The sequence below is a fragment of the Hyperolius riggenbachi genome, chromosome 3, assembly GCF_040937935.1.
Source record: "Hyperolius riggenbachi isolate aHypRig1 chromosome 3, aHypRig1.pri, whole genome shotgun sequence".
Taxonomy (NCBI): Eukaryota; Metazoa; Chordata; class Amphibia; order Anura; family Hyperoliidae; genus Hyperolius; species Hyperolius riggenbachi.
This window is the reverse complement of record NC_090648.1, coordinates 4,722,314-4,749,791: the sequence shown is the minus strand read 5'-3', so window position 1 is coordinate 4,749,791 and position 27,478 is coordinate 4,722,314. Positions and strand designations below refer to the sequence as shown.

Here is a 27,478-nt window from a genome sequence, read left to right as displayed (position 1 = left end):
CTAAGGTTTGGGGCCCTACAGGCATCACTAAGGTTTGGGGTCCTACAGACATCACTGAGGTTTGGTACCCTACAGACATCACTAAGGTTTGGGGTCCTACAGACATCACTGAGGTTTGGTACCCTACAGACATCACTAAGGCTTGCGGCCTACAGACATCACTGAGGTTTGGTACCCTACAGACATCACTGAGGTTTGGTACCCTACAGACATCACTAAGGCTTGCGGCCTACAGACATCACTGAGGTTTGGTACCCTACAGACATCACTAAGGCTTGCGGCCTACAGACATCACTGAGGTTTGGTATCCTACAGACATCACTAAGGTTTGGGGTCCTACAGACATCACTGAGGTTTGGTACCCTACAGACATCACTGAGGTTTGGTGCGCTACAGACATCACTAAGGCTTGCGGCCTACAGACATCACTAAGGCTTGCGGCCTACAGACATCACTGAGGTTTGGTACCCTACAGACATCACTGAGGTTTGGTACCCTACAGACATCACTAAGGCTTGCGGCCTACAGACATCACTGAGGTTTGGTACCCTACAGACATCACTAAGGCTTGCGGCCTACAGACATCACTGAGGTTTGGTATCCTACAGACATCACTAAGGTTTGGGGTCCTACAGACATCACTGAGGTTTGGTACCCTACAGACATCACTGAGGTTTGGTGCGCTACAGACATCACTAAGGCTTGCGGCCTACAGACATCACTAAGGCTTGCGGCCTACAGACATCACTGAGGTTTGGTACCCTACAGACATCACTGAGGTTTGGTACCCTACAGACATCACTAAGGCTTGCGGCCTACAGACATCACTGAGGTGATGCACCACAGCACTCAGCATACCTCCCATTGAGGCACCACAGCTCCCAGTATGCACCACAGAGGTGCTTGGAGCTTTGGTGCATCTATGTTGATATCCTGGGAGCTCTGGTACCTCAATGGGGGCATACTGGGTGCTGTAGTGACATGCTGGAAGCTGTGGTGCCTGGAGCCTCCATAAGAAGCATGTATTGTCGTGTGTGTCCGCACTGTTCCTCCCTTGACACACCCCCCCCAGCACAGTAACAGAGCGGGAGGAACTACTAATCTCCTCTATCCACTCTCCAAGACATCATCTGTAGCTGGCGATTCTCCTCCTAGTATCCGAGAATCAGACACTGGCAGCTCTGGCATCTGATTCATTCTCAGACAGTAGGGGGCGAAGCCTGGGAGAGAAGATGTCTGCAGAATCTGGAGACCAAGCGGCTGGAGGAGAGTACTGCCACTAGCTGCCTGGGGGACATCTGGGGCACCCCAGAACATATCCGGGGCACGTGCCACTGATCTTTGGGACTAGCGACGCTACTGCCTGCCCATCAGTCCCGTATACCAGGGACAATATGTCCTGCAGGGGTCAGGGATGGTAGACCCCTCTGAGATAGTCCTGCCCATCAGTCCCTTACATCGGGTACAATGTGTTGATGGTGGTAGACCCCTCTGAGATAGTCCTGCCCATCAGTCCCCTATATCAGGTACAATGTGTCCTGCAGGGGTCAGTGATGGTTGACCCCCTGAGATAGTCCTGCCCATCAGTCCCGTGTATCGGGGACAATGTGTCCTGCAGGGGTCAGTGATGTTAGCCCCCTCTGAGATAGTCCTGCTCATCAGTACCGTATATCAGGGACAATGTGTCCTGCAGGGGTCAGTGATGGTAGCCCCCCCTGAGATAGTCCTGCCCATCAGTCCCGTATATCGGGGACAATGTGTCCTGCAGGGGTCAGTGGTGGTAGACCCCCTGAGATAGTACTGCTCATCAGTCCCGTATATCAGGTACAATGTGTCCTACAGGGGTCAGTGATGGTAGACCCCCTGAGAAAGTCCTGCCCATCAGTCCCGTATATCAGGTACAATGTGTCCTGCAGGGGTCAGTGGTGGTAGCCCCCTCTGAGATAGTCCTGCCCATCAGTCCCGTATATCAGGTACAATGTGTCCTGTAGTGGTCAGTGATCGTAGACCCCCTGAGATAGTCCTGCCCATCAGTCCCGTATATCAGGTACAATGTGTCCTGCAGGTGTCAGTGATGGTAGACCCCCTGAGATAGTCCTGCCCATCAGTCCCGTATATCAGGTACAATGTGTCCTGCAGGTGTCAGTGATGGTAGACCCCCTGAGATAGTCCTGCCCATCAATCCCGTATATCGGGGACAATGTATCCTGCATGGGTCAGTGATGGTAGACCCCCTGAGATAGTCCTGTCCATGAGTCCCGTATATCAGGGACAATGTGTCCTGCAGGGGTCAGTGATGGTAGACCCCCTGAGATAGTCCTGCCCATCAGTCCCGTATATCAGGTACAATGTGTCCTGCAGGGGTCAGTGGTGGTAGACCCCCTGAGATAGTCCTGCCCATCAGTCCTGTATATCAGGTACAATGTGTCCTGCAGGGGTCATGATGGTAGCCCCCTCTGAGATAGTCCTGCCCATCAGTCCCGTATATCAGGTACAATGTGTCCTGCAGGGGTCAGTGATGGTAGACCCCCTGAGAAAGTCCTGTCCATGAGTCCCGTATATCAGGGACAATGTGTCCTGCAGGGGTCAGTGATGGTAGACCCCCTGAGATAGTCCTGCCCATCAGTCCCGTATATCAGGTACAATGTGTCCTGCAGGGGTCAGTGATGGTAGCCCCCTCTGAGATAGTCCTGTCCATCAGTCCCGTATATCAGGTACAATGTGTCCTGCAGGTGTCAGTGATGGTAGACCCCCTGAGAAAGTCCTGCCCATCAGTCCCGTATATCGGGGACAATGTGTCCTGCAGGGGTCAGTGATGGTAGACCCCCTGAGATAGTCCTGTCCATCAGTCCCGTATATCGGGGACAATGTGTCCTGCAGGGGTCAGTGATGGTAGACCCCCTGAGATAGTCCTGTCCATCAGTCCCGTATATCAGGGACAATGTGTCCTGCAGGTGTCAGTGATGGTAGACCCCCTGAGATAGTCCTGTCCATCAGTCCCGTATATCAGGTACAATGTGTCCTGCAGGGGTCAGTGATGGTAGCCCCCTCTGAGATAGTCCTGTCCATCAGTCCCGTATATCAGGTACAATGTGTCCTGCAGGTGTCAGTGATGGTAGACCCTCTGAGATAGTCCTGTCCATCAGTCCCGTATATCAGGTACAATGTGTCCTGCAGGGGTCAGTGATGGTAGACCCCCTGAGATAGTCCTGTCCATCAGTCCCGTATATCAGGTACAATGTGTCCTGTAGTGGTCAGTGATCGTAGACCCCCTGAGATAGTCCTGCCCATCAGTCCCGTATATCGGGGACAATGTGTCCTGCAGGAGTCAGTGGTGGTAGACCCCCCTGAGATAGTCCTGGCCATCAGTCCCGTATATCGGGGACAATGTGTCCTGCAGGTGTCAGTGATGGTAGACCCCCTGAGATAGTCCTGTCCATCAGTCCCGTATATCAGGTACAATGTGTCCTGCAGGTGTCAGTGATGGTAGACCCCCTGAGATAGTCCTGTCCATCAGTCCCGTATATCAGGTACAATGTGTCCTGCAGGGGTCAGTGATGGTAGACCCTCTGAGATAGTCCTGTCCATCAGTCCTGTATATCAGGTACAATGTGTCCTGCAGGGGTCAGTGGTGGTAGACCCCCTGAGATAGTCCTGCCCATCAGTCCCGTATATCAGGGACAATGTGTCCTGCAGGGGTCAGTGGTGGTAGACCCCCCCTGAGATAGTCCTGCCCATCAGTCCCGTATATTGGGGACAATGTGTCCTGCAGAAGTCAGTGGTGGTAGACCCCCCTGAGATAGTCCTGGCCAGTCCCATCAGTCCCGTATATCGGGTGTCACTCGTACCCAGAAGATAGATGACCGCTTCCTATCACACAGCCCTGCAGTAAGCTCCATCATACAATAACACACAGAACATTCCATATCATAGTGTAACTGGCTGACACCGTTTAGCACTACAAATCCCAGCATGCCCTGGTGCATCCACGCTGAAGTGAAGCATGCTGGGAGTTGTAGTTCCTCAGTGGCTGTCGGTTTGGCAGTATATTGCAGCAAGCATCGGGCGCTGTACTTTATGGAGACCCCCGGACCGTTCACACAGAGGGTCTCCAGGTTACATCTCCATGCCCGTCACACACAGCAGATCGGTCTGGCAGATATCTCTGAGATCGGTAGGATTACCATGTGTGTGGATCCCAGCACCCGACTGGAACTCAGACATTCACACCATGATTTCCCAGCTGCACGATTGCTACAATTAGTTTTTCTACTGAAGCTCCCCAATAACAGAAATAAGATGTTGTGATACAATCAGTAATTTCACCAGCAACAAAGCAATCGGCTTCCTTCCTTCACAAACGATTGTAATAAATCATTCTTCCATTAGATTAAATGGTCATCACACGACCTCCGTTACAGTCGTACGCAGTCTGCTCGTGTTTATATAATGCCAATCTGGCTGCATTTATCTGATGGCTCGGGCGAGGATTGTACCGTTAGTGGGCACCTTCAGATCTGCCAGATCGGTCTGCAGACATAGCTCCCTCAGAGGGTATACTGGCAGCGCTCCTTACCTGGTTTTCCCATGCCGATCTGGTCCAGGTCGAGGGGTTTGACGAAGTCGAAGTGTCCCGGCCGCGTGACGTTCAGCTCGTTGCGGATCTTGGGGTAGAATTGTTCCAGCTGGACCTCTCGGAGGAGGTTGATGAGCCAATCGCTGCCGTCCTCGGTCACCATCTCGCCACCTGAGGCCAGAGAGGAGAGAAAGCGGGAGAAGACGGTCATGTCCGAGCGGTGAGTGTGTCAGGTGATGTTCTGCCGCGCTAGGACTCCGCGCAGCGACTTGTATAAGCGTCTGTGTACAGTGAATACATCCGCTGCACTGTCTACACAACACGCCACGCCCGCCTCATCCTCACCCTCACGTGTGGGACGCCCAGAGACGGCGTGTCCCAACACGACAGGAATGAGGAAGAGGCTGCGGCGGAGACACGGCGTGGCGATCACGCCTGCAGAGCGTACAGAACATACAACACGAGAGACTCTCAGAACAAGGGACACACAACAAGCGTGCTACAATCACACCCACTGGAGGCAACGACCCCTACAGGAGGGGCTGGGGCACTGCGGGGTCCCACCTCCTTACCCTGCTGTACATAGAGAGATCAGCACACACTGCAGCTGGTTTACTATCAGTACAGGCACAGAGTAACAGCTTATACTGTACATACTGGAGGCAGCAGAGATCAGCACACACTGCAGCTAGTTTACTAACAATACAGGCACAGAGTAACAGCTTATACTGCACAAACTCAGGGGTAGCAGAGATCAGCACACACTGCAGCTAGTTTACTATCAGTACAGGCACATAGTAACAGCTTATACTGCACAAACTCAGGGGTAGCAGAGATCAGCACACACTGCAGCTGGTTTACTATCAGTACAGGCACAGAGTAACGGCTTATACTGTACATACTGGGGATGGCAGAGATCAGCACACGCTGCAGCTAGTTTACTATCAGTGCAGGCACAGAGTAACAGCTTATACTGTACATACTGGAGATAGCAGAGATCAGCACACACTGCAGCTAGTTTACTATCAGTACAGGCACAGAGTAACAGCTTATACTGTACATACTGGAGGCAGCAGAGATCAGCACACACTGCAGCTAGTTTACTATCAGTGCAGGCACAGAGTAACAGCTTAAACTGTACATACTGGATGTAGCAGAGATCAGCACACACTGCAGCTAGTTTACTATCAGCACAGGCACAGAGTAACAGCTTATACTGCACATACTGGAGGTAGCAGAGATCAGCACACACTGCAGCTAGTTTACTATCAGTACAGGCACAGAGTAACAGCTTATACTGCACATACTGGAGGTAGCAGAGATCAGCACACACTGCAGCTAGTTTACTATCAGTACAGGCACAGAGTAACAGCTTATACTGTACATACTGGAGGTAGCAGAGATCAGCACACACTGCAGCTGGTTTACTATCAATACAGGCACAGAGTAACAGCTTATACTGCACATACTCAGGGGTAGCAGAGATCAGCACACACTGCAGCTAGTTTACTATCAGTACAGGCACAGAGTAACAGCTTATACTGTACATACTGGAGGCAGCAGAGATCACCACACACTGCAGCTAGTTTACTATCAGCACAGGCACAGAGTAACAGCTCATACTGTACATACTGGAGGTAGCAGAGATCAGCAAACGCTGTAGCTAGTTTACTATCAGTACAGACACAGAGTAACAGCTTATACTGTACATACTGGAGGCAGCAGAGATCAGCACACACTGCAGCCAGTTTACTATCAGTGCAGCCACAGAGTAACAGCTTATACTGTACATACTGGGGGCAGCAGAGATCAGCACACTGCAGCTTGTTTACTATCAGTACAGGCACAGAGTAACAGCTTATACTGTACATACTGGAGGTAGCAGGGATCAGCATACACTGCAGCTAGTTTACTATCAGTACAGGCACAGAGTAACAGCTTATACTGTACATACTGGAGGCAGCAGAGATCAGCACACATTGCAGCTAGTTTACTATCAGTGCAGGCACAGAGTAACAGCTTATACTTTACATACTGGAGGTAACAGAGATCAGCACACACTGCAGCTAGTTTACTATCAGTGCAAGCACAGAGTAACAGCTTATACTGTACATACTGTAGGTAGTGGAGATAAGCACACTGCAGCTAGTTTACTATCAGTACAGGCACAGAGTAACAGCTTATACTGTACATACTGGGGGCAGCAGAGATCAGCACACGCTGCAGCTAGTTTACTATCAGTACAGGCACAGAGTAACAGCTTATACTGTACATACTGGGGGTAGCAGAGATCAGCACACACTGCAGCTAGTTTACTATCAGTACAGCCACAGAGTAACAGCTTATACTGTACATACTGGGGGCAGCAGAGATCAGCACACGCTGCAGCTAGTTTACTATCAGTACAGGCACAGAGTAACCGCTTATACTGTACATACTGGAGGGTAGCAGAGATCAGTACACACTGCAGCTAGTTTACTATCAGTACAGGCACAGAGTAACCGCTTATACTGTACATACTGGAGGGTAGCAGAGATCAGTACACACTGCAGCTAGTATACTATCAGTACAGGCACAGAGTAACAGCTTATACTGTACATACTGGAGGCAGCAGAAATCAGCACACGCTGCAGCTAGTTTACTATCAGTCCAGTCACAGAGTAACAGCTTATACTGTACATACTGGGGGCAGCAGAGATCAGCACACGCTGCAGCTAGTTTACTATCAGTACAGGCACAGAGTAACAGCTTATACTGTACATACTGAAGGCAGCAGAGATCAGTACATGCTGCAGCTAGTTTACTATCAGCACAGGCACAGAGTAACAGCTTATATTGTACATACTGGGTCAGCAGAGATCAGCACACGCTGCAGCTAGTTTACTATCAGTGCAGGCACAGAGTAACAGCTTATACTGTACATACTGGAGATAGCCAAGATCAGCACACACTGCAGCTAGTTTACTATCAGTACAGGCACAGAGTAACAGCTTATACTGTACATACTGGGGGCAGCAAAGATCAGCACACGCTGCAGCTAGTTTACTATCAGTACAGGCACAGAGTAACAGCTTATACTGTACATACTGGAGGCAGCAGAAATCAGCACAAACTGCAGCTAGTTTACTATCAGTACAGCCACAGAGTAACAGCTTATACTGTACATACTGGATGTAGCAGAGATCAGCACACACTGCAGCTAGTTTACTATCAGTACAGGCACAGAGTAACAGCTTATACTGTACATACTGAGGGCAGCAGAGATCAGCACACACTGCAGCTAGTCTACTATCAGTACAGATATACTGGGGGAGGGGCAGTGAGTCGGGGTATCCCTGCCCGGTGTACAGGAGGAGGCGGCTCCGCCGCTCCGGTACTGGAGGTGGCAGTGTGATCATGTGATCTCTATATATATAGCTCCTCATGCTGTGTGCAGACATGTGGCAGGGGGGGGGGGGAGTCGGGGTTCCCCTGCACGGTGTACAGGAGGAGGCGGCTCCGGTACTGGAGGTGGCGGTGTGATCTCTATATATAGCTCCTCGTGCTGTGTGCAGACATGTGGCAGTGCGGGGGGCAGGGAGTCGGGGTTCCCCTGCACGGTGTACAGGAGGAGGCGGCGGCTCCGGTACTGGAGGTGGCGGTGTGATCTCTATATATAGCTCCTCATGCTGTGTGCAGACATGTGGCAGTGCGGGGGGCAGGGAGTCGGGGTTCCCCTGCACGGTGTACAGGAGGAGGCGGCAGTGATCTCTATATATAGCTCCTCATGCTGTGTGCAGACATGTGGCAGTGCGGGGGGGGGGGGGGTCAGGGAGTCGGGGTTCCCCTGCACGGTGTACAGGAGGAGGCGGCTCCATTACTGGAGGTGGCAGTGTGATCTCTATATATAGCTCCTCATGCTGTGTGCAGACATGTGGCAGTGCGGGGGGGGGGGGGTCAGGGAGTCGGGGTTCCCCTGCACGGTGTACAGGAGGAGGCGGCTCCGGTACTGGAGGTGGCGGTGTGATCTCTATATATAGCTCCTCATGCTGTGTGCAGACATGTGGCAGTGCGGGGGGCAGTGAGTCGGGGTTCCCCTGCACGGTGTACAGGAGGAGGTGGCTCCGGTACTGGAGGTGGCGGTGTGATCTCTATATATAGCTCCTCATGCTGTGTGCAGACATGTGGCAGTGCGGGGGGCAGTGAGTCGGGGTTCCCCTGCACGGTGTACAGGAGGAGGTGGCTCCGGTACTGGAGGTGGCGGTGTGATCTCTACATATAGCTCCTCGTGCTGTGTGCAGACATGTGGCATTGCGGTGGGGGTGGGGTCAGGGAGTCGGGGTTCCCCTGCACGGTGTACAGGGGGAGGCGGCTCCGGTACTGGAGGTGGCGGTGATCATGTGATCTCTATATATAGCTCCTCATGAGTCGGGGTTCCCCTGCACGGTGTACAGGGGGAGGCGGCTCCGGTACTGGAGGTGGCAGTGTTAGATCATGTGATCTCTCTATATATATATATCTCCTCGTGCAGACATGTGCCGGGACACAGGGAGAGGTGATATAATTACAATATTCCCTCATCCTTTATGAGCGACGGATGAGTCAATGTGATGGAAATCTCGTCTCATCCCAGATCTCCCCCGGGTGTCGCCTCACCCGCCTCCCTTCCTAATGATATCATTATTTCCCAATAAGAGGATCTGCCGTCCATCATTATCCCGCGTGTGTGCGGGTGTGAGAGGCTCGTGGGTGACACCCAACCTGGCAGGCAATGTGACACCTGAGGACGGTCAGAGGAGGATTGCACGGTGTGTGTGTGGGGGGGGGGGGGAGATCGTGCAGCGCTGGCAGGCAATGTGACACCCAAGGACAGTCAGAGGAGGATTGCACGGTGTGTGTGGGGGGGGGGGGAGATCGTGCAGAGCTGGTGGCAGGCAATGTGACACCCGAGGACAGTCAGAGGAGGATTGCACAGTGTGTGTGTGTGTGTGGGGGGGGGGGGGAGATCGTGCAGAGCTGGCAGGCAATGTGACACCCGAGGACAGTCAGAGGAGGATTGCACGGTGTGTGGGGGGGGGGAGATCGTGCAGAGCTGGTGGCAGGCAATGTGACACCTGAGGACGGTCAGAGGAGGATTGCACGGTGTGTGTGTGGGGGGGGGGAGATCGTGCAGCGCTGGCAGGCAATGTGACACCCGAGGACAGTCAGAGGAGGATTGCACGGTGTGTGTGTGTGGGGGGGGGGGGGGATCGTGCAGCGCTGGCAGGCAATGTGACACCCGAGGACGGTCAGAGGAGGATTGCACAGTGTGTGTGTGTGTGTGGGGGGGGAGATCGTGCAGAGCTGGCAGGCAATGTGACACCCGAGGACGGTCAGAGGAGGATTGCACAGTGTGTGTGTGGGGAGGGGGGGGGAGATCGTGCAGAGCTGGCAGGCAATGTGACACCCGAGGACGGTCAGAGGAGGATTGCACGGTGTGTGTGTGTGTGGGGGGAGATCGTGCAGAGCTGGCAGGCAATGTGACACCCGAGGACGGTCAGAGGAGGATTGCACAGTGTGTGTGTGTGGGGGGGGGGGGAGATCGTGCAGAGCTGGCAGGCAATGTGACACCCGAGGACGGTCAGAGGAGGATTGCACGGTGTGTGTGTGGGGGGGGGGAGATCGTGCAGAGCTGGCAGGCAATGTGACACCCGAGGACGGTCAGAGGAGGATTGCACTGTGTGTGTGTGTGTGTGGGGGGGGAGATCGTGCAGAGCTGGTGGCAGGCAATGTGACACCCGAGGACAGTCAGAGGAGGATTGCACAGTGTGTGTGTGTGGGGGGGGGGGGAGATCGTGCAGAGCTGGCAGGCAATGTGACACCCGACCCGAGGACGGTCAGAGGAGGATTGCACAGTGTGTGTGTGGGGGGGGGGGGGAGATCGTGCAGAGCTGGCAGGCAATGTGACAATGTGAAACCCGAGGACGGTCAGAGGAGGATTGCACGGTGTGTGTGTGTGTGGGGGGGGGGGGGGATCGTGCAGAGCTGGTGGCAGGCAATGTGACACCCGAGGACAGTCAGAGGAGGATTGCACAGTGTGTGTGTGTGGGGGGGGGGAGATCGTGCAGAGCTGGCAGGCAATGTGACACCCGAGGACGGTCAGAGGAGGATTGCACAGTGTGTGTGTGTGGGGGGGGGGGGGGAGATCGTGCAGAGCTGGCAGGCAATGTGACAATGTGACACCCGAGGACGGTCAGAGGAGGATTGCACGGTGTGTGTGTGTGTGTGGGGGGGGGGGAGATCGTGCAGAGCTGGCAGGCAATGTGACACCCGAGGACCGTCAGAGGAGGATTGCACAGTGTGTGTGTGTGTGGGTGGGGGGGGGAGATAGTGCAGAGCTGGCAGGCAATGTGACACCCGAGGACGGTCAGAGGAGGATTGCACGGTGTGTGGGGGGGGGGGGGGAGATCGTGCAGAGCTGGCAGGCAATGTGACACCCGAGGACGGTCAGAGGAGGATTGCACAGTGTGTGTGTGTGGGGGGAGATCGTGCAGCGCTGGCAGGCAATGTGACACCCGAGGACGGTCAGAGGAGGATTGCACAGTGTGTGTGTGTGTGGGGGGAGATCGTGCAGAGCTGGCAGGCAATGTGACACCCGAGGACGGTCAGAGGAGGATTGCACAGTGTGTGTGTGTGTGGGGGGAGATCGTGCAGAGCTGGCAGGCAATGTGACACCCGAGGACGGTCAGAGGAGGATTGCACGGTGTGTGTGTGTGGGGGGGGAGATCGTGCAGAGCTGGCAGGCAATGTGACACCCGAGGACGGTCAGAGGAGGATTGCACGGTGTGTGTGTGTATGTGGGGGGGAAATCGTGCAGAGCTGGCAGGCAATGTGACACCCGAGGACGGTCAGAGGAGGATTGCACAGTGTGTGTGTGGGGGGGGGAGATCGTGCAGAGCTGGCAGGCAATGTGACACCCGAGGACGGTCAGAGGAGGATTGCACGGTGTGTGGGGGGGGGGAGATCGTGCAGAGCTGGTGGCAGGCAATGTGACACCCGAGGACGGTCAGAGGAGGATTGCACAGTGTGTGTGTGGGGGGGGAGATCGTGCAGCGCTGGCAGGCAATGTGACACCCGAAGACGGTCAGAGGAGGATTGCACGGTGTGTGTGAGGGGGGGGGGGAGATCGTGCAGAGCTGGCAGGCAATGTGACACCCGAGGACAGTCAGGGGAGGATTGCACAGTGTGTGTGTGTGTGTGTGGGGGGGGGGGGAGATCGTGCAGCGCTGGCAGGCAATGTGACACCCGAGGACAGTCAGAGGAGGATTGCACGGTGTGTGGGGGGGGGGAGATCGTGCAGAGCTGGTGGCAGGCAATGTGACACCCGAGGACGGTCAGAGGAGGATTGCACAGTGTGTGTGTGGGGGGGGAGATCGTGCAGCGCTGGCAGGCAATGTGACACCCGAGGACGGTCAGAGGAGGATTGCACGGTGTGTGCGGGGGGGGGGGGGGGAGATTGTGCAGCGCTGGCAGGCAATGTGACACCCGAGGACGGTCAGAGGAGGATTGCACAGTGTGTGTGTGTGTGGGGGGAGATCGTGCAGCGCTGGCAGGCAATGTGACACCCGAGGACGGTCAGAGGAGGATTGCACAGTGTGTGTGTGTGGGGGGAGATCGTGCAGCGCTGGCAGGCAATGTGACACCCGAGGACAGTCAGAGGAGGATTGCACAGTGTGTGTGTGGGGAGGGGGGGGGGGGGTCGTGCAGAGCTGGCAGGCAATGTGACACCCGAGGACGGTCAGAGGAGGATTGCACAGTGTGCGTGTGTGTGTGGGGGGGGGGGGGAGATCGTGCAGAGCTGGCAGGCAATGTGACACCCGAGGACGGTCAGAGGAGGATTGCACAGTGTGTGTGTGGGGGGGGGGGGGGAGAGATCGTGCAGAGCTGGCAGGCAATGTGACAATGTGACACCCGAGGACGGTCAGAGGAGGATTGCACGGTGTGTGGGGGGGGGGGGGGATCGTGCAGAGCTGGTGGCAGGCAATGTGACACCCGAGGACGGTCAGAGGAGGATTGCACAGTGTGTGTGTGTGGGGGGAGATCGTGCAGAGCTGGCAGGCAATGTGACAATGTGACACCCGAGGACGGTCAGAGGAGGATTGCACGGTGTGTGTGTGTGTGTGGGAGGGGGGGGGGGGGAGATCGTGCAGCGCTGGCGACAGACTTGTTGCAGCATGATAGACTATTATCATTCCTGTGATACAAGAAATAAACATTGCCTTCTCAATCAGAGGCAATTATCCAGATTGTATTGTGTGTAGACATGACCAGAGTTCCCAGAATCCTCCTCTCCAGCTCAGGACTGAGGGGCTCCACAGAATGTGCCCTGCATGGGGGAGGGGGGGGTAACACTGGTCAATTCAATCAAATCTGCCGGAAATCTCTGGCTTCAACATATCCAAGCGATTTCAATTGATTTTGCAGTTTTTTACTTATCAGACATGTTGGAAAATCGCAGTGATTTGGGGGCGGGGCATGGATGGCGGGGGATGGGTGGCAGCGTCACACGCTTACCATTCAATCGATATTCATTACATTTCTGATGGAACCTATTGAAATTGAGTTTGCCGTGTATGGTAGGAGTCGATCATAAGACAATCGAATTCCAATCAGTTGGGGATCGATTCATATTGGACCAGTTCTGGCTTGTTTTACATTAGCGGTTAAAGAGAAACTCCGACCAAGAATTGAACTTTATCCCAATCAGTAGCTGATACCCCCTTTTACATGAGAAATATTTTCCTTTTCACAAACAGACCATCAGGGGGCGCTGTATGACTGATATTGTGGTGAAACCCCTCCCACAGGAAACTCTGAGGACCGTGGTACTCCTGGCAGTTTCCTGTCTGTGAACCTTGCTGCATTGTGGGAAATAGCAGTTTACAGCTGTTTCCAACTGCCAAAAAACCATGCAGCAGCTACATCACCTGCCAACAGTAAAAATGTCACCATGTAATAAATGTCAGAATGTAAATCAGGGATTTAAAATATTTTACAATGGGTAAACACTAACTAAATCATTTATACATAATTATTGTAAAAATGAAGCATTTTTTTTAATACATTATTTTCACTGGAGTTCCTCTTTAAATATTAAGCACCATTTCAAACAGAGGAAGGAGATGACCACTCCATGACCGATTGGACATGACTACACACTCTCAACCTCCCATCAGTCTTAAGCCGGACCATTGAGTGGAACGAGAAGAGACATCAACCCTCACAGCCCTTCCACTGATGGGAGAATGCAGAGTAACTATGAGCAATATCGAAGGACCCAATCCAATCCCCTCTTCCTCCAGACCCCCTTGTGCCACACAGATCCACCACCTCTGGTCCTACACAACCAGGATCTGGCATTAAACCTTTCTAGACTCTCCACAATCCCACCCAGCTATGTGGAGCTCCAGCCCTCCCGGGCCGAGGTCCTCACACATGTTTGGCACAGCTTAGATTAGCTGATGGGACTGAATCAGGGAACTTAAGGTTCTTCAAGTAGAACACAACGTTTCTCCATTTCTTCTCAGTCCATCCTAAACACTGGCATGGAGGTGGCCCTCGAGAACTGGAGTTCACCTGGGCAACTGACAACTCCGATGGAAATAGAGGCACCACCTTAGTTACAGACAAAACAAGAAATAATCTTAGAAAGGCCAACAAAGGAGACGCAATACAGCAAAAGGCTGTGTGGGACTGATGTACATGCAAGACAATGAGACATTTGTGGGACTGATGTACATGCATGCCCCTTGGTGAGGACTGGACCCCACCAATAAGTACCTACAAGCCCTGAGGTCATTACTTGGGTGAGGTGTAGCATCAGGATTAGGACACGAACTTTGCAGCTACTTTACTGCCGGGGTACCCAGAAGAACCCCAATATGGTATTACCCACCCACGGCGCACAAGTCCCAGACCAACCCTCCAGACTAACCAATAGTATGGGGCCTGAGGTCAGTCAACGAGCACCTGTCACGTTACCTGGATATCTATTGAGACCTGGCAGACACGCTGGATGCTCTTTGGGGCACGACGGGGTGTTGTTGGCTAATGGGTGACATTTGTGTAACAATCAATAATCCCCCATGAAGCAGGAATAACAACTGCAAGATCTTTAAGGAGCCCATACATGGTACAATTTTTCTTTTTTTTTCGATTAGACAATTTAGTTCGATTATTCCGTTAGATTGAATATAAAGATTGTTCTAACATGTCTGATCTGATTTTTATAGCAAAAAATGGGATAAACGTTCTTTTTTCTTCATCAAAAAAAAAAAAAAAGATTCTTTTAAACTTTTATTCGATTTGATTGTTTTGGTAAGAAAAAAACGGAAAATCAAATGTTTTTTTATTGTACAGTGTATGGGTACCATTCATTTGAGGATGGAAAGCCCTGAAAGCGCTGATTTTATCTGTGATTGTCTCATGTTTGTACTTACCCACAATGCTTAGTCCCGGCAGGCAGGATGTTTGTACTTACCCACAATGCTTAGTCCCGGCAGGCAGGATGTTTGTACTTACCCACAATGCTTAGTCCCGGCAGGCAGGATGTTTATACTTACCCACAATGCTTAGTCCCGGCAGGCAGGATGTTTGTACTTACCCACAATGCTTAGTCCCGGCAGGCAGGATGTTTGTACTTACCCACAATGCTTAGTCCCGGCAGGCAGGATGTTTGTACTTACCCACAATGCTTAGTCCCGGCAGGCAGGATGGTTGTACTTACCCACAATGCTTAGTCCCGGCAGGCAGGATGTTTGTACTTACCCACAATGCTTAGTCCCGGCAGGCAGGATGTTTGTACTTACCCACAATGCTTAGTCCCGGCAGGCAGGATGTTTGTACTTACCCACAATGCTTAGTCCCGGCAGGCAGGATGTTTGTACTTACCCACAATGCTTAGTCCCGGCAGGCAGGATGTTTGTACTTACCCACAATGCTTAGTCCCGGCAGGCAGGATGTTTGTACTTACCCACAATGCTTAGTCCCGGCAGGCAGGATGTTTGTACTTACCCACAATGCTTAGTCCCGGCAGGCAGGATGTTTGTACTTACCCACAATGCTTAGTCCCGGCAGGCAGGATGTTTGTACTTACCCACAATGCTTAGTCCCGGCAGGCAGGATGTTTGTACTTACCCACAATGCTTAGTCCCGGCAGGCAGGATGTTTGTACTTACCCACAATGCTTAGTCCCGGCAGGCAGGATGTTTGTACTTACCCACAATGCTTAGTCCCGGCAGGCAGGATGTTTGTACTTACCCACAATGCTTAGTCCCGGCAGGCAGGATGTTTGTACTTACCCACAATGCTTAGTCCCGGCAGGCAGGATGTTTGTACTTACCCACAATGCTTAGTCCCGGCAGGCAGGATGTTTGTACTTACCCACAATGCTTAGTCCCGGCAGGCAGGGTGTTTGTACTTACCCACAATGCTAAGTCCCGGCAGGCAGGGTGTTTGTACTTACCCACAATGCTTAGTCCCGGCAGGCAGGATGTTTGTACTTACCCACAATGCTTAGTCCCGGCAGGCAGGATGTTTGTACTTACCCACAATGCTTAGTCCCGGCAGGCAGGATGTTTGTACTTACCCACAATGCTTAGTCCCGGCAGGCAGGATGTTTGTACTTAGGAACAATGCTTAGTAACTCTCTGCGTGAGCAGAGAGGAGGCATGAGCAGAGAGGAGGCGTGAGCGCAGAGTGGAGGCGTGAGCGCAGAGAGAAGGCATGAGCAGAGAGGAGGCATGAGCAGAGAGGAGGCGTGAGCGCAGAGAGGAGGCGTGAGCAGAGAGGAGGCGTGAGCGCAGAGAGGAGGCGTGAGCAGAGAGGAGGCGTGAGCGCAGAGAGAAGGCATGAGCAGAGAGGAGGCGTGAGCGCAGAGAGGAGGCGTGAGCGCAGAGAGAAGGCGTGAGCAGAGAGGAGGCGTGAGCAGAGAGGAGGCGTGAGCGCAGAGAGAAGGCGTGAGCAGAGAGGAGGCGTGAGCGCAGAGAGGAGGCGTGAGCAGAGAGGAGGCGTGAGCGTAGAGAGAAGGCGTGAGCAGAGAGGAGGCGTGAGCAGAGAGGAGGCGTGAGCAGAGAGGAGGCGTGAGCACAGGCACCGGCGCTGTACTGTAAGTAAACGATCTGCGGTGAGGACAAAGCAACAATAATATAACCACAACCTTACATAACCGGCCGCCGTAAACATGAGGAGGAATTCATAGTAACAACATCCTGAGGAAACGCCAAGCTATCTGACCACAACATGTGGCATGACTGAAAACAAAGCATAATGGAGCAGCTATGGGGAGCGTGCCTGCAGTCACATGTTCTGTACAGAGGAGGCTGCAGAGCTTACACTCGCCACTCCTCCCTGTATCCTGCCTGTACCCCGGGCCCTGCAGCATGGATACAGTCACATGTCCTGTACAGAGGAGGCAGCAGAGCTTACACTCACCTCTCCTCCTCCTCCCTGTATCCTGCCTGTACCCCGGGCCCTGCAGCATGGATACAGTCACATGTCCTGTACAGACCAGGCTGCAGAGCTTACACTCAACTCTCCTCTCCTCCCTGTATCCTGCCTGTACCCCGGGTCCTGCAGCATGGATACAGTCACATGTCCTGTACAGACCAGGCTGCAGAGCTTACACTCACCTCTCCTCCTCCTCCCTGTGCCCTGCCTGTACCCCGGGCCCTGCAGCATGGATACAGTCACATGTCCTGTACAGACCAGGCTGCAGAGCTTACACTCACCTCTCCTCCTCCTCCCTGTATCCTGCCTGTACCCCGGGCCCTGCAGCATGGATACAGTCACATGTCCTGTACAGAGGAGGCTGCAGAGCTTACACTCACCTCTCCCCTCCTCCCTGTATCCTGCCTGTACCCCGGGTCCTGCAGCATGGATACAGTCACATGTCCTGTACAGACCAGGCTGCAGAGCTTACACTCACCTCTCCTGTATCCTGCCTGTATCCTGCCTGTACCCCGGGCCCTGCAGCATGGATGCAGTCACATGTCCTGCACAGAGGAGGCAGCAGAGCTTACACTCACCACTCCTGTGTCCTCCCTGTATCCTGCCTGTACCCCGGGCCCTGCAGCATGGATACAGTCACATGTCCTGTGCAGACCAGGCTGCAGAGCTTACACTCGTCACTCCTGTATCCTCCCTGTATCCTGCCTGTACCCCGGGCCCTGCAGCATGGATGCAGTCACATGTCCTGTACAGACCAGGCAGCAGAGCTTACACTCACCTCTTCCCTCCTCCCTGTGTCCTGCCTGTACCCCGGGCCCTGCAGCATGGATACAGTCACATGTCCTGTACAGACCAGGCTGCAGAGCTTACACTCACCTCTCCTGTATCCTGCCTGTATCCTGCCTGTACCCCGGGCCCTGCAGCATGGATGCAGTCACATGTCCTGCACAGAGGAGGCAGCAGAGCTTACACTCACCACTCCTGTGTCCTCCCTGTATCCTGCCTGTACCCCGGGCCCTGCAGCATGGATACAGTCACATGTCCTGTACAGACCAGGCTGCAGAGCTTACACTCGTCACTCCTGTATCCTCCCTGTATCCTGCCTGTACCCCGGGCCCTGCAGCATGGATGCAGTCACATGTCCTGTACAGACCAGGCAGCAGAGCTTACACTCACCTCTTCCCTCCTCCCTGTATCCTGCCTGTACCCCGGGCCCTGCAGCATGGATACAGTCACATGTCCTGTACAGACCAGGCTGCAGAGCTTACACTCGTCACTCCTGTATCCTCCCTGTATCCTGCCTGTACCCCGGGCCCTGCAGCATGGTTGCAGTCACATGTCCTGTACAGACCAGGCAGCAGAGCTTACACTCACCTCTTCCCTCCTCCCTGTATCCTGCCTGTACCCCGGGCCCTGCAGCATGGATACAGTCACATGTCCTGTACAGACCAGGCTGCAGAGCTTACACTCACCACTCCTGTGTCCTCCCTGTATCCTGCCTGTACCCCGGGCCCTGCAGCATGGATACAGTCACATGTCCTGTACAGACCAGGCAGCAGAGCTTACACTCACCTCTCCTCCTCCTACTGTATCCTGCCTGTACCCCGGGCCCTGCAGCATGGATACAGTCACATGTCCTGTACAGACCAGGCAGCAGAGCTTACACTCACCTCTCCTCCTCCTCCCTGTATCCTGCCTGTACCCCGGGCCCTGCAGCATGGATGCAGTCACATGTCCTGTACAGAGGAGGCAGCAGAGCTTACACTCACCTCTCCCCTTCTCCCTGTATCCTGCCTGCACCCCGGGCCCTGCAGCATGGATGCAGTCACATGTCCTGTACAGAGGAGGCAGCAGAGCTTACACTCACCACTCCTGTGTCCTCCCTGTATCCTGCCTGTACCCCGGGCCCTGCAGCATGGATACAGTCACATGTCCTGTACAGAGGAGGCTTCAGAGCTTACACTCACCACTCCTGTATCCTCCCTGTATCCTGCCTGTACCCCGGGCCCTGCAGCATGGATACAGTCACATGTCCTGTACAGAGGAGGCTTCAGAGCTTACACTCACCACTCCTGTATCCTCCCTGTATCCTGCCTGTACCCCGGGCCCTGCAGCATGGATAAAGTCACATGTCCTGTACAGACCAGGCTGCAGAGCTTACACTCACTTCTCTCCTCCTCCCTGTACCCTGTCTGTACCCCGGGCCCTGCAGCATGGATGCAGTCACATGTCCTGTACAGAGGAGGCTGCAGAGCTTACACTCACCACTCCTGTGTCCTCCCTGTATCCTGCCTGTACCCCGGGCCCTGCAGCATGGATACAGTCACATGTCCTGTACAGACCAGGCTGCAGAGCTTACACTCACCTCTCCTCCTCCTCCCTGTACCCTGCCTGTACCCCGGGCCCTGCAGCATGGATACAGTCACATGTCCTGTACAGACCAGGCTGCAGAGCTTACACTCACCTCTCCCCTCCTCCCTGTATCCTGCCTGTACCCCGGGCCCTGCAGCATGGATACAGTCACATGTCCTGTACAGACCAGGCTGCAGAGCTTACACTCACCTCTCCTCCTCCTCCCTGTACCCTGCCTGTACCCCGGGCCCTGCAGCATGGATACAGTCACATGTCCTGTACAGACCAGGCTGCAGAGCTTACACTCACCTCTCCCCTCCTCCCTGTATCCTGCCTGTACCCCGGGCCCTGCAGCATGGATACAGTCACATGTCCTGTACAGACCAGGCTGCAGAGCTTACACTCACCTCTCTCCTCCTCCCTGTACCCTGCCTGTACCCCGGGCCCTGCAGCATGGATACAGTCACATGTCCTGTACAGAGGAGGCTGCAGAGCTTACACTCACCACTCCTGTATCCTCCCTGTATCCTGCCTGTACCCCGGGCCCTGCAGCATGGATGCAGTCACATGTCCTGTACAGACCAGGCAGCAGAGCTTACACTCACCTCTCCTCCTCCTCCCTGTATCCTGCCTGTACCCCGGGCACTGCAGCATGGATACAGTCACATGTCCTGTACAGAGGAGGCAGCAGAGCTTACACTCACCTCTCTCCTCCTCCCTGTACCCTGTCTGTACCCCGGGCCCTGCAGCATGGATACAGTCACATGTCCTGTACAGACCAGGCAGCAGAGCTTACACTCACCTCTCCTCCTCCTCCCTGTATCCTGCCTGTACCCCGGGCACTGCAGCATGGATACAGTCACATGTCCTGTACAGAGGAGGCTGCAGAGCTTACACTCACCTCTCCTCCTCCTCCCTGTACCCTGCCTGTACCCCGGGCCCTGCAGCATGGATACAGTCAAATGTCCTGTACAGACCAGGCTGCAGAGCTTACACTCACCACTCCTGTGTCCTCCCTGTATCCTGCCTGTACCCCGGGCCCTGCAGCATGGATACAGTCACATGTCCTGTACAGAGGAGGCAGCAGAGCTTACACTTACCTCTCCTCCTCCCTGTATCCTGCCTGTACCCCGGGCCCTGCAGCATGGATACAGTCACATGTCCTGTACAGACCAGGCTGCAGAGTTTACACTCACCTCTCCTCCTCCTCCCTGTACCCTGCCTGTACCCCGGGCCCTGCAGCATGGATACAGTCACATGTCCTGTACAGACCAGGCTGCAGAGCTTACACTCACCTCTCCTCCTCCTCCCTGTACCCTGCCTGTACCCCGGGCCCTGCAGCATGGATACAGTCACATGTCCTGTACAGACCAGGCTGCAGAGCTTACACTCACCTCTCTCCTCCTCCCTGTACCCTGCCTGTACCCCGGGCCCTGCAGCATGGATACAGTCACATGTCCTGTACAGAGGAGGCTGCAGAGCTTACACTCACCTCTCCTCCTCCTCCCTGTACCCTGCCTGTACCCCGGCCCTGCAGCATGGATACAGTCACATGTCCTGTACAGACCAGGCTGCAGAGCTTACACTCACCTCTCCTCCTCCTCCCTGTACCCTGCCTGTACCCTGGGCCCTGCAGCATGGATACAGTCACATGTCCTGTACAGAGGAGGCTGCAGAGCTTACACTCACCTCTCCTCCTCCTCCCTGTATCCTGCCTGTACCCCGGGCCCTGCAGCATGGATACAGTCACATGTCCTGTACAGACCAGGCTGCAGAGCTTACACTCACCTCTCCTCCTCCTCCCTGTACCCTGCCTGTACCCCGGGCCCTGCAGCATGGATACAGTCACATGTCCTGTACAGACCAGGCTGCAGAGCTTACACTCACCTCTCTCCTCCTCCCTGTACCCTGCCTGTACCCCGGGCCCTGCAGCATGGATACAGTCACATGTCCTGTACAGAGGAGGCTGCAGAGCTTACACTCACCTCTCCTCCTCCTCCCTGTACCCTGCCTGTACCCCGGGCCCTGCAGCATGGATACAGTCACATGTCCTGTACAGACCAGGCTGCAGAGCTTACACTCGCCACTCCTGTATCCTCCCTGTATCCTGCCTGTACCCCGGGTCCTGCAGCATGGATACAGTCACATGTCCTGTACAGACCAGGCTGCAGAGCTTACACTCACCTCTCTCCTCCTCCCTGTACGCTGCCTGTACCCCGGGCCCTGCAGCATGGATACAGTCACATGTCCTGTACAGAGGAGGCTGCAGAGCTTACACTCACCTCTCCTCCTCCTCCCTGTACCCTGCCTGTACCCCGGGCCCTGCAGCATGGATACAGTCACATGTCCTGTACAGACCAGGCTGCAGAGCTTACACTCACCTCTCTCCTCCTCCCTGTATCCTGCCTGTACCCCGGGCCCTGCAGCATTAGGGTTGCCAGGTCGGCTGATGGAGAAAACCGGACAGGGGGTGGAGTTAGGGGTGGAGTTAGGGGCGGAGTCAGAAGCACACTTTTATGTAGAGTGGGGCTAAGCAATGGGCTTTTTAAAAAAAATTTTTTATAATATTTATATCGCACTGACATCTTCTGCAGCACATTACAGAGTACATAGCCATGTCACTAACTGTCCTCACCAGTAGTACTGGTCCAGTGCACATAAGAGACAGTTTTTCACCAGTAACTGCACATAAGAGACAGCTTTTCACCAGTAAATGCACATTATAAGAGACACCTTTTCGCCAGTAAATGCACATAATAAGAGACAGCTTTTCACCAGTAAATGCACAAAAGAGACAGCTTTTCACCACTAAATGCACAGAATGACAAACAGCCAGTGTTCCCAGTATATGTAGCCAGGGATATATGTGCCCAATATATGTAGCCAGGGGGTATATATGTCCCAGTATATGTAGGCAGGGGTGTAAATGTCCCAGTATACGTAGGCAGGGGTATATATGTCCCAGTATATGTAGCCAGGGGGTATATGTGCCCAGAATAGGTAGCCAGGGGCTATATGTGCCCAGAATAGGTAGCCAGGGGCTATATGTGCCCAGAATAGGTAGCCAGGGGCTATATGTGCCCGGAATAGGTAGCCAGGGGCTATATGTGCCCAGAATAGGTAGCCAGGGGCTATATGTGCCCAGAATAGGTAGCCAGGGGCTATATGTGCCCAGAATAGGTAGCCAGGGGCTATATGTGCCCGGAATAGGTAGCCAGGGGCTATATGTGCCCGGAATAGGTAGCCAGGGGGTATATGTGCCCGGAATAGGTAGCCAGGGGCTATATGTGCCCAGAATAGGTAGCCAGGGGGTATATGTGCCCGGAATAGGTAGCCAGGGGCTATATGTGCCCAGAATAGGTAGCCAGGGGCTATATTTGTCCGGAATAGGTAGCCAGGGGGTATATGTGCCCAGAATAGGTAGCCAGGGGCTATATGTGCCCAGAATAGGTAGCCAGGGGGTATATGTGCCCGGAATAGGTAGCCAGGGGGTATATGTGCCCAGAATAGGTAGCCAGGGGCTATATGTGCCCAGAATAGGTTAGGTAGCCAGATGCTCTCTCTCCCCCGCTGTCTCCTCCAATATGATGTGCAGGCTGGCGAGTGGCTGCGGGCAGAACTTACCTCTGTGTCGCAGGCGCCGGAAGTTCAGGTCCCGCAGCCGCTGAGATTCGACTCAAAAAAGATCCGGATCAAAGATTCGAATCATTCATGAGCCGGACAACACTATTCAGACTGATTAGTGTTGTCCGGCTCATGAATGATTCGGATCTTTGATCCGGATCTTTTTTGAGTCGAATCTCAGCGGCTGCGGGACCCGAACTTCCGGCGCTGGAGCGACACAGAGGTAAGTTCCGCCTGCAGCCACTTGCCAGCCTGCACATCATCCTGGAGGAGACAGCGGGGGAGAGAGAGCACCCTAAGGTGAGGGAAGGGGGGGGGATTGCCCCCCTTCTCCACCGCTGCTCCCAGCTCTCTCTCTGCTGCGCTGTTCTCCTCCTGCGCTGCGGGGGGGGCTCTAAACCGGACAACTTAATTGTCCGGTTTAGCATGCCTTTTTGCACCGGACACAGCGCACAAAAACCGGACTGTCCGGTGTAAAACCGGACACCTGGCAACCCTATGCAGCATGGATACAGTCACATGTCCTGTACAGAGGAGGCTGCAGAGCTTACACTCAACTCTCCTCTCCTCCCTGTATCCTTCCTGTACCCCGGGCCCTGCAGCATGGATACAGTCACATGTCCTGTACAGACCAGGCTGCAGAGCTTACACTCACCTCTCCTCCTCCTCCCTGTACCCTGCCTGTACCCCGGGCCCTGCAGCATGGATACAGTCACATGTCCTGTACAGACCAGGCTGCAGAGCTTACACTCACCTCTCCTCCTCCTCCCTGTATCCTGCCTGTACCCCGGGCCCTGCAGCATGGATACAGTCACATGTCCTGTACAGAGGAGGCTGCAGAGCTTACACTCACCTCTCCCCTTCTCCCTGTATCCTGCCTGTACCCCGGGCCCTGCAGCATGCATACAGTCACATGTCCTGTACAGAGGAGGCTGCAGAGCTTACACTCACCTCTTCCCTCCTCCTCCCTGTATCCTGCCTGTACCCCGGGCCCTGCAGCATGGATACAGTCACATGTTCTGTACAGACCAGGCAGCAGAGCTTACACTCACCTCTCCTCTCCTCCCTGTTTCCTGCCTGTACCCCAGGCCCTGCAGCATGGATACAGTCACATGCCCTGTACAGACCAGGCAGCAGAGCTTACACTCACCTCTCCTGTGTCCTCCGTGTATCCTGCCTGTACCCCGGGCCCTGCAGCATGGATACAGTCACATGTCCTGTACAGAGGAGGCAGCAGAGCTTACACTCACCTCTCCTCCTCCTCCCTGTATCCTGCCTGTAACCCGGGCCCTGCAGCATGGATACAGTCACATGTCCTGTACAGACCAGGCTGCAGAGCTTACACTCACCTCTCTCCTCCTCCCTGTATCCTGCCTGTACCCCGAGCCCTGCAGTAGAGATACAGTCACATGTCCTGTACAGACCAGGCAGCAGAGCTTACACTCACCTCTCCTCCTCCTCCTCCTGTATCCTGCCTGTACCCCGGGCCTTGCAGCATGGATACAGTCACATGTCCTGTACAGACCAGGCAGCAGAGCTTACACTCACCTCTCCTCCTCCTTCCTGTATCCTGCCTGTACCCCGGGCCCTGCAGCATGGATACAGTCACATGTCCTGTACAGACCAGGCTGCAGAGCTTACACTCACCTCTCTCCACCTCCCTGTATCCTGCCTGTACCCCGGGCCCTGCAGCATGGATACAGTCACATGTCCTGTACAGACCAGGCAGCAGAGCTTACACTCACCTCTCCTCCTCCTCCCTGTACCCTGCCTGTACCCCGGGCCCTGCAGCATGGATACAGTCACATGACATGTCCTGTACAGACCAGGCAGCAGAGCTTACACTCACCTCTCCTCCTCCTCCTGTATCCTGCCTGTACCCCGGGCCCTGCAGCATGGATACAGTCACATGTCCTGTACAGAGGAGGCAGCAGAGCTTACACTCACCTCTCCCCTCCTCCCTGTATCCTGCCTGTACCCCGGGCCCTGCAGCATGGATACAGTCACATGTCCTGTACAGACCAGGCTGCAGAGCTTACACTCACCTCTCTCCTCCTCCTCCTGTATCCTGCCTGTACCCCGGGCCTTGCAGCATGGATACAGTCACATGTCCTGTACAGAGGAGGCAGCAGAGCTTACACTCACCTCTCCCCTCCTCCCTGTATCCTGCCTGTACCCCGGGCCCTGCAGCATGGATACAGTCACATGTCCTGCACAGACCAGGCTGCAGAGCTTACACTTACCTCTCCTCCTTCTCCCTGTATCCTGCCTGTACCCCGGGCCCTGCAGCATGGATGCAGCCACATATCATCTGCAGACCAGGCTATACCATATACCAGAGTGTGGGCAGCAGAGATTACACTCACCTCTCCCCTCCTGAGTCCTCCTGTATCCTGCCTGTACCCCGAGCCCTGCAGCATGGATACAGTCACATGTCCTGTACAGACGAGACTATACCATATCTTACATATTATAAACTAGCTGGACGCCCGGCGTTGCCCGATTATGTATTTGGCTGGTGTTGGCCCCGCCCCCTTTTCCTAACCCTAAAACACAATGACTTAATGACCAAGTTTGTGAGCTTTTGCGGTCTTTGCCATCAATAATTTGCAATTAAATAAAATTAATCTGATTGGATGTGGCTCCACCCCTTTTCTGAATTTGACCCCAAAACACCCAATGGCCAACTGTACCAGGTACAGGTGATTAACAGTGCAAGAATGGTAGCAATGAAATATTCCCCTGAAAAATCAATAGGTAATTTTTGATTGGCTTTTGTACACTCCACCCACCTTTCTGAATATTAATCCCAGTCACCCAGTGACCAGCTGTGCAAAGTTTGAGAACCCTACCATTAACAGTGTAAGAATGGCTGCAGTGTACATTTTCCCAGTAAAATTTGTATTTGTCTCCGCCCACTTATGACCCAGCGTTGCCCGCTTATGTATTTGGCTGGTGTTGGCTGTGCCCACTTTTCTAACCCTAACGCACAATTAATCAATTACCAAGTTTGTGAGCTTTGCGGTGTTTGGCATCAATAATTTGCATTGAAATGAAACAAATCTAATTGGCTGTTTGTGGCTCCACCCCCTTTCTGTACCAGGTTTGAGGCTTGTGCCATTAACAGTGCAAGAATGGCAGCAATGTAAATATTCCCCTTGAAAATCAATAGGTTCATTTTGATTGGCTTTTATAGACTCCACCCACCTTTCTGAATATTAATCCCAGTCACCCAGTGACCAACTGTGCAAAGTTTGAGAACCCTTGCCAGTAACAGTGTAAGAATGGCTGCAGTTTACATTTTCCCAGTAAAATTTGTATTTGTCTCTGCCCCCTTTTGGTTATGCAAATAAAAAGTATCCTATACTTTATTCCAGGTAATGTACAATGTGTGTGCCAAATTTCATTCAAATCCGCATTTGCATTTGTCTCCGCCCACTGATGACCCGGCATTGCCCGATTATGTATTTTGCAGGTGCGGGCTGCGCCCACTTTTCCTAACCCTAACACACAATTACTCAATTACTCAATGACCAAATTTGTGAGCTTTGCGGTCTTTGGCATTAATAACCTGCATTAAAATGAAACAAATCATATTGGCTGTTTGTGGCTCCACCCCCTTTTATAAATTTAAACCCCAGTCACCCAATGACCAACTGTACCAGGTTTGAGGCTTGTGCCATTAACAGTGCAAGCATGGCAGCAATGAAATATTCCCCTGAAAAATCAATAGGTAATTTTTTATTGCCTTTTGTAGGCTCCACCCACTTTTCTGAATATTAATCCCAGTCACCCAGTGACCAGCTGTGTAAAGTTTGAGAACCCTGCCATTAACAGTGTAAGAATGGCTGCAGTTTACATTTTCCAGTGAAATTTGTATTTGTCTCCGCCCCCTTTTTGGTTATGGGAATAAAAAGTATCCTATACTTTATTCCAGGTAATGTACTATGTGTGTGCCAAATTTCATTCAAATCCATTCAGCCATTTTTGCGTGATCGAGTAACAAACATCCAAACATCCGAACATCCGAACATCCGAACATCCGAACTTTCCCATTTATTATATTAGTAGGATTTTAGTAGGATAGGATAGGATGGGAAAGTTCGGATGTTCGGATGTTTGGATGTTTGTTACTCAATCACGCAAAAATGGCTGAACGGATTTGAATGAAATTTGGCACACACATAGTACATTACCTGGAATAAAGTATAGGATACTTTTTACTCCCATAACCAAAAAGGGGGCGGAGACAAATACACATTTCACTGGAAAATGTAAACTGCAGCCATTCTTACACTGTTAATGGCAGGGTTCTCACACTTTGCACAGTTGGTCGCTGGGTGACTGGAATTAATATTCAGAAAGGTGGGTGGAGCCTACAAAAGCCAATCAAAATCCACCTATTGATTTTCAAGGGGAATATTTGCATTGCTGCCATTCTTGTACTTAATGGCACAAGCC

The 27,478-nt window shown here is 53.4% G+C and overlaps 1 protein-coding gene across 3 annotated transcripts in view; it reads right to left on the bottom strand.

Moving 5' to 3' along the window:
- Positions 1-27,478, bottom strand: part of TNK1 (tyrosine kinase non receptor 1) — a 76,068-nt gene that overhangs the window by 19,075 nt on the left and 29,515 nt on the right. For all 3 annotated transcript variants that reach the window (XM_068273820.1, XM_068273818.1, XM_068273819.1), the window contains exon 2: positions 4,577-4,747. In XM_068273820.1, the coding sequence (XP_068129921.1) occupies positions 4,577-4,739 (163 nt within the window). In that variant the 5' untranslated portion in view covers positions 4,740-4,747. The remainder of the gene's footprint in view (positions 1-4,576; positions 4,748-27,478) is intronic.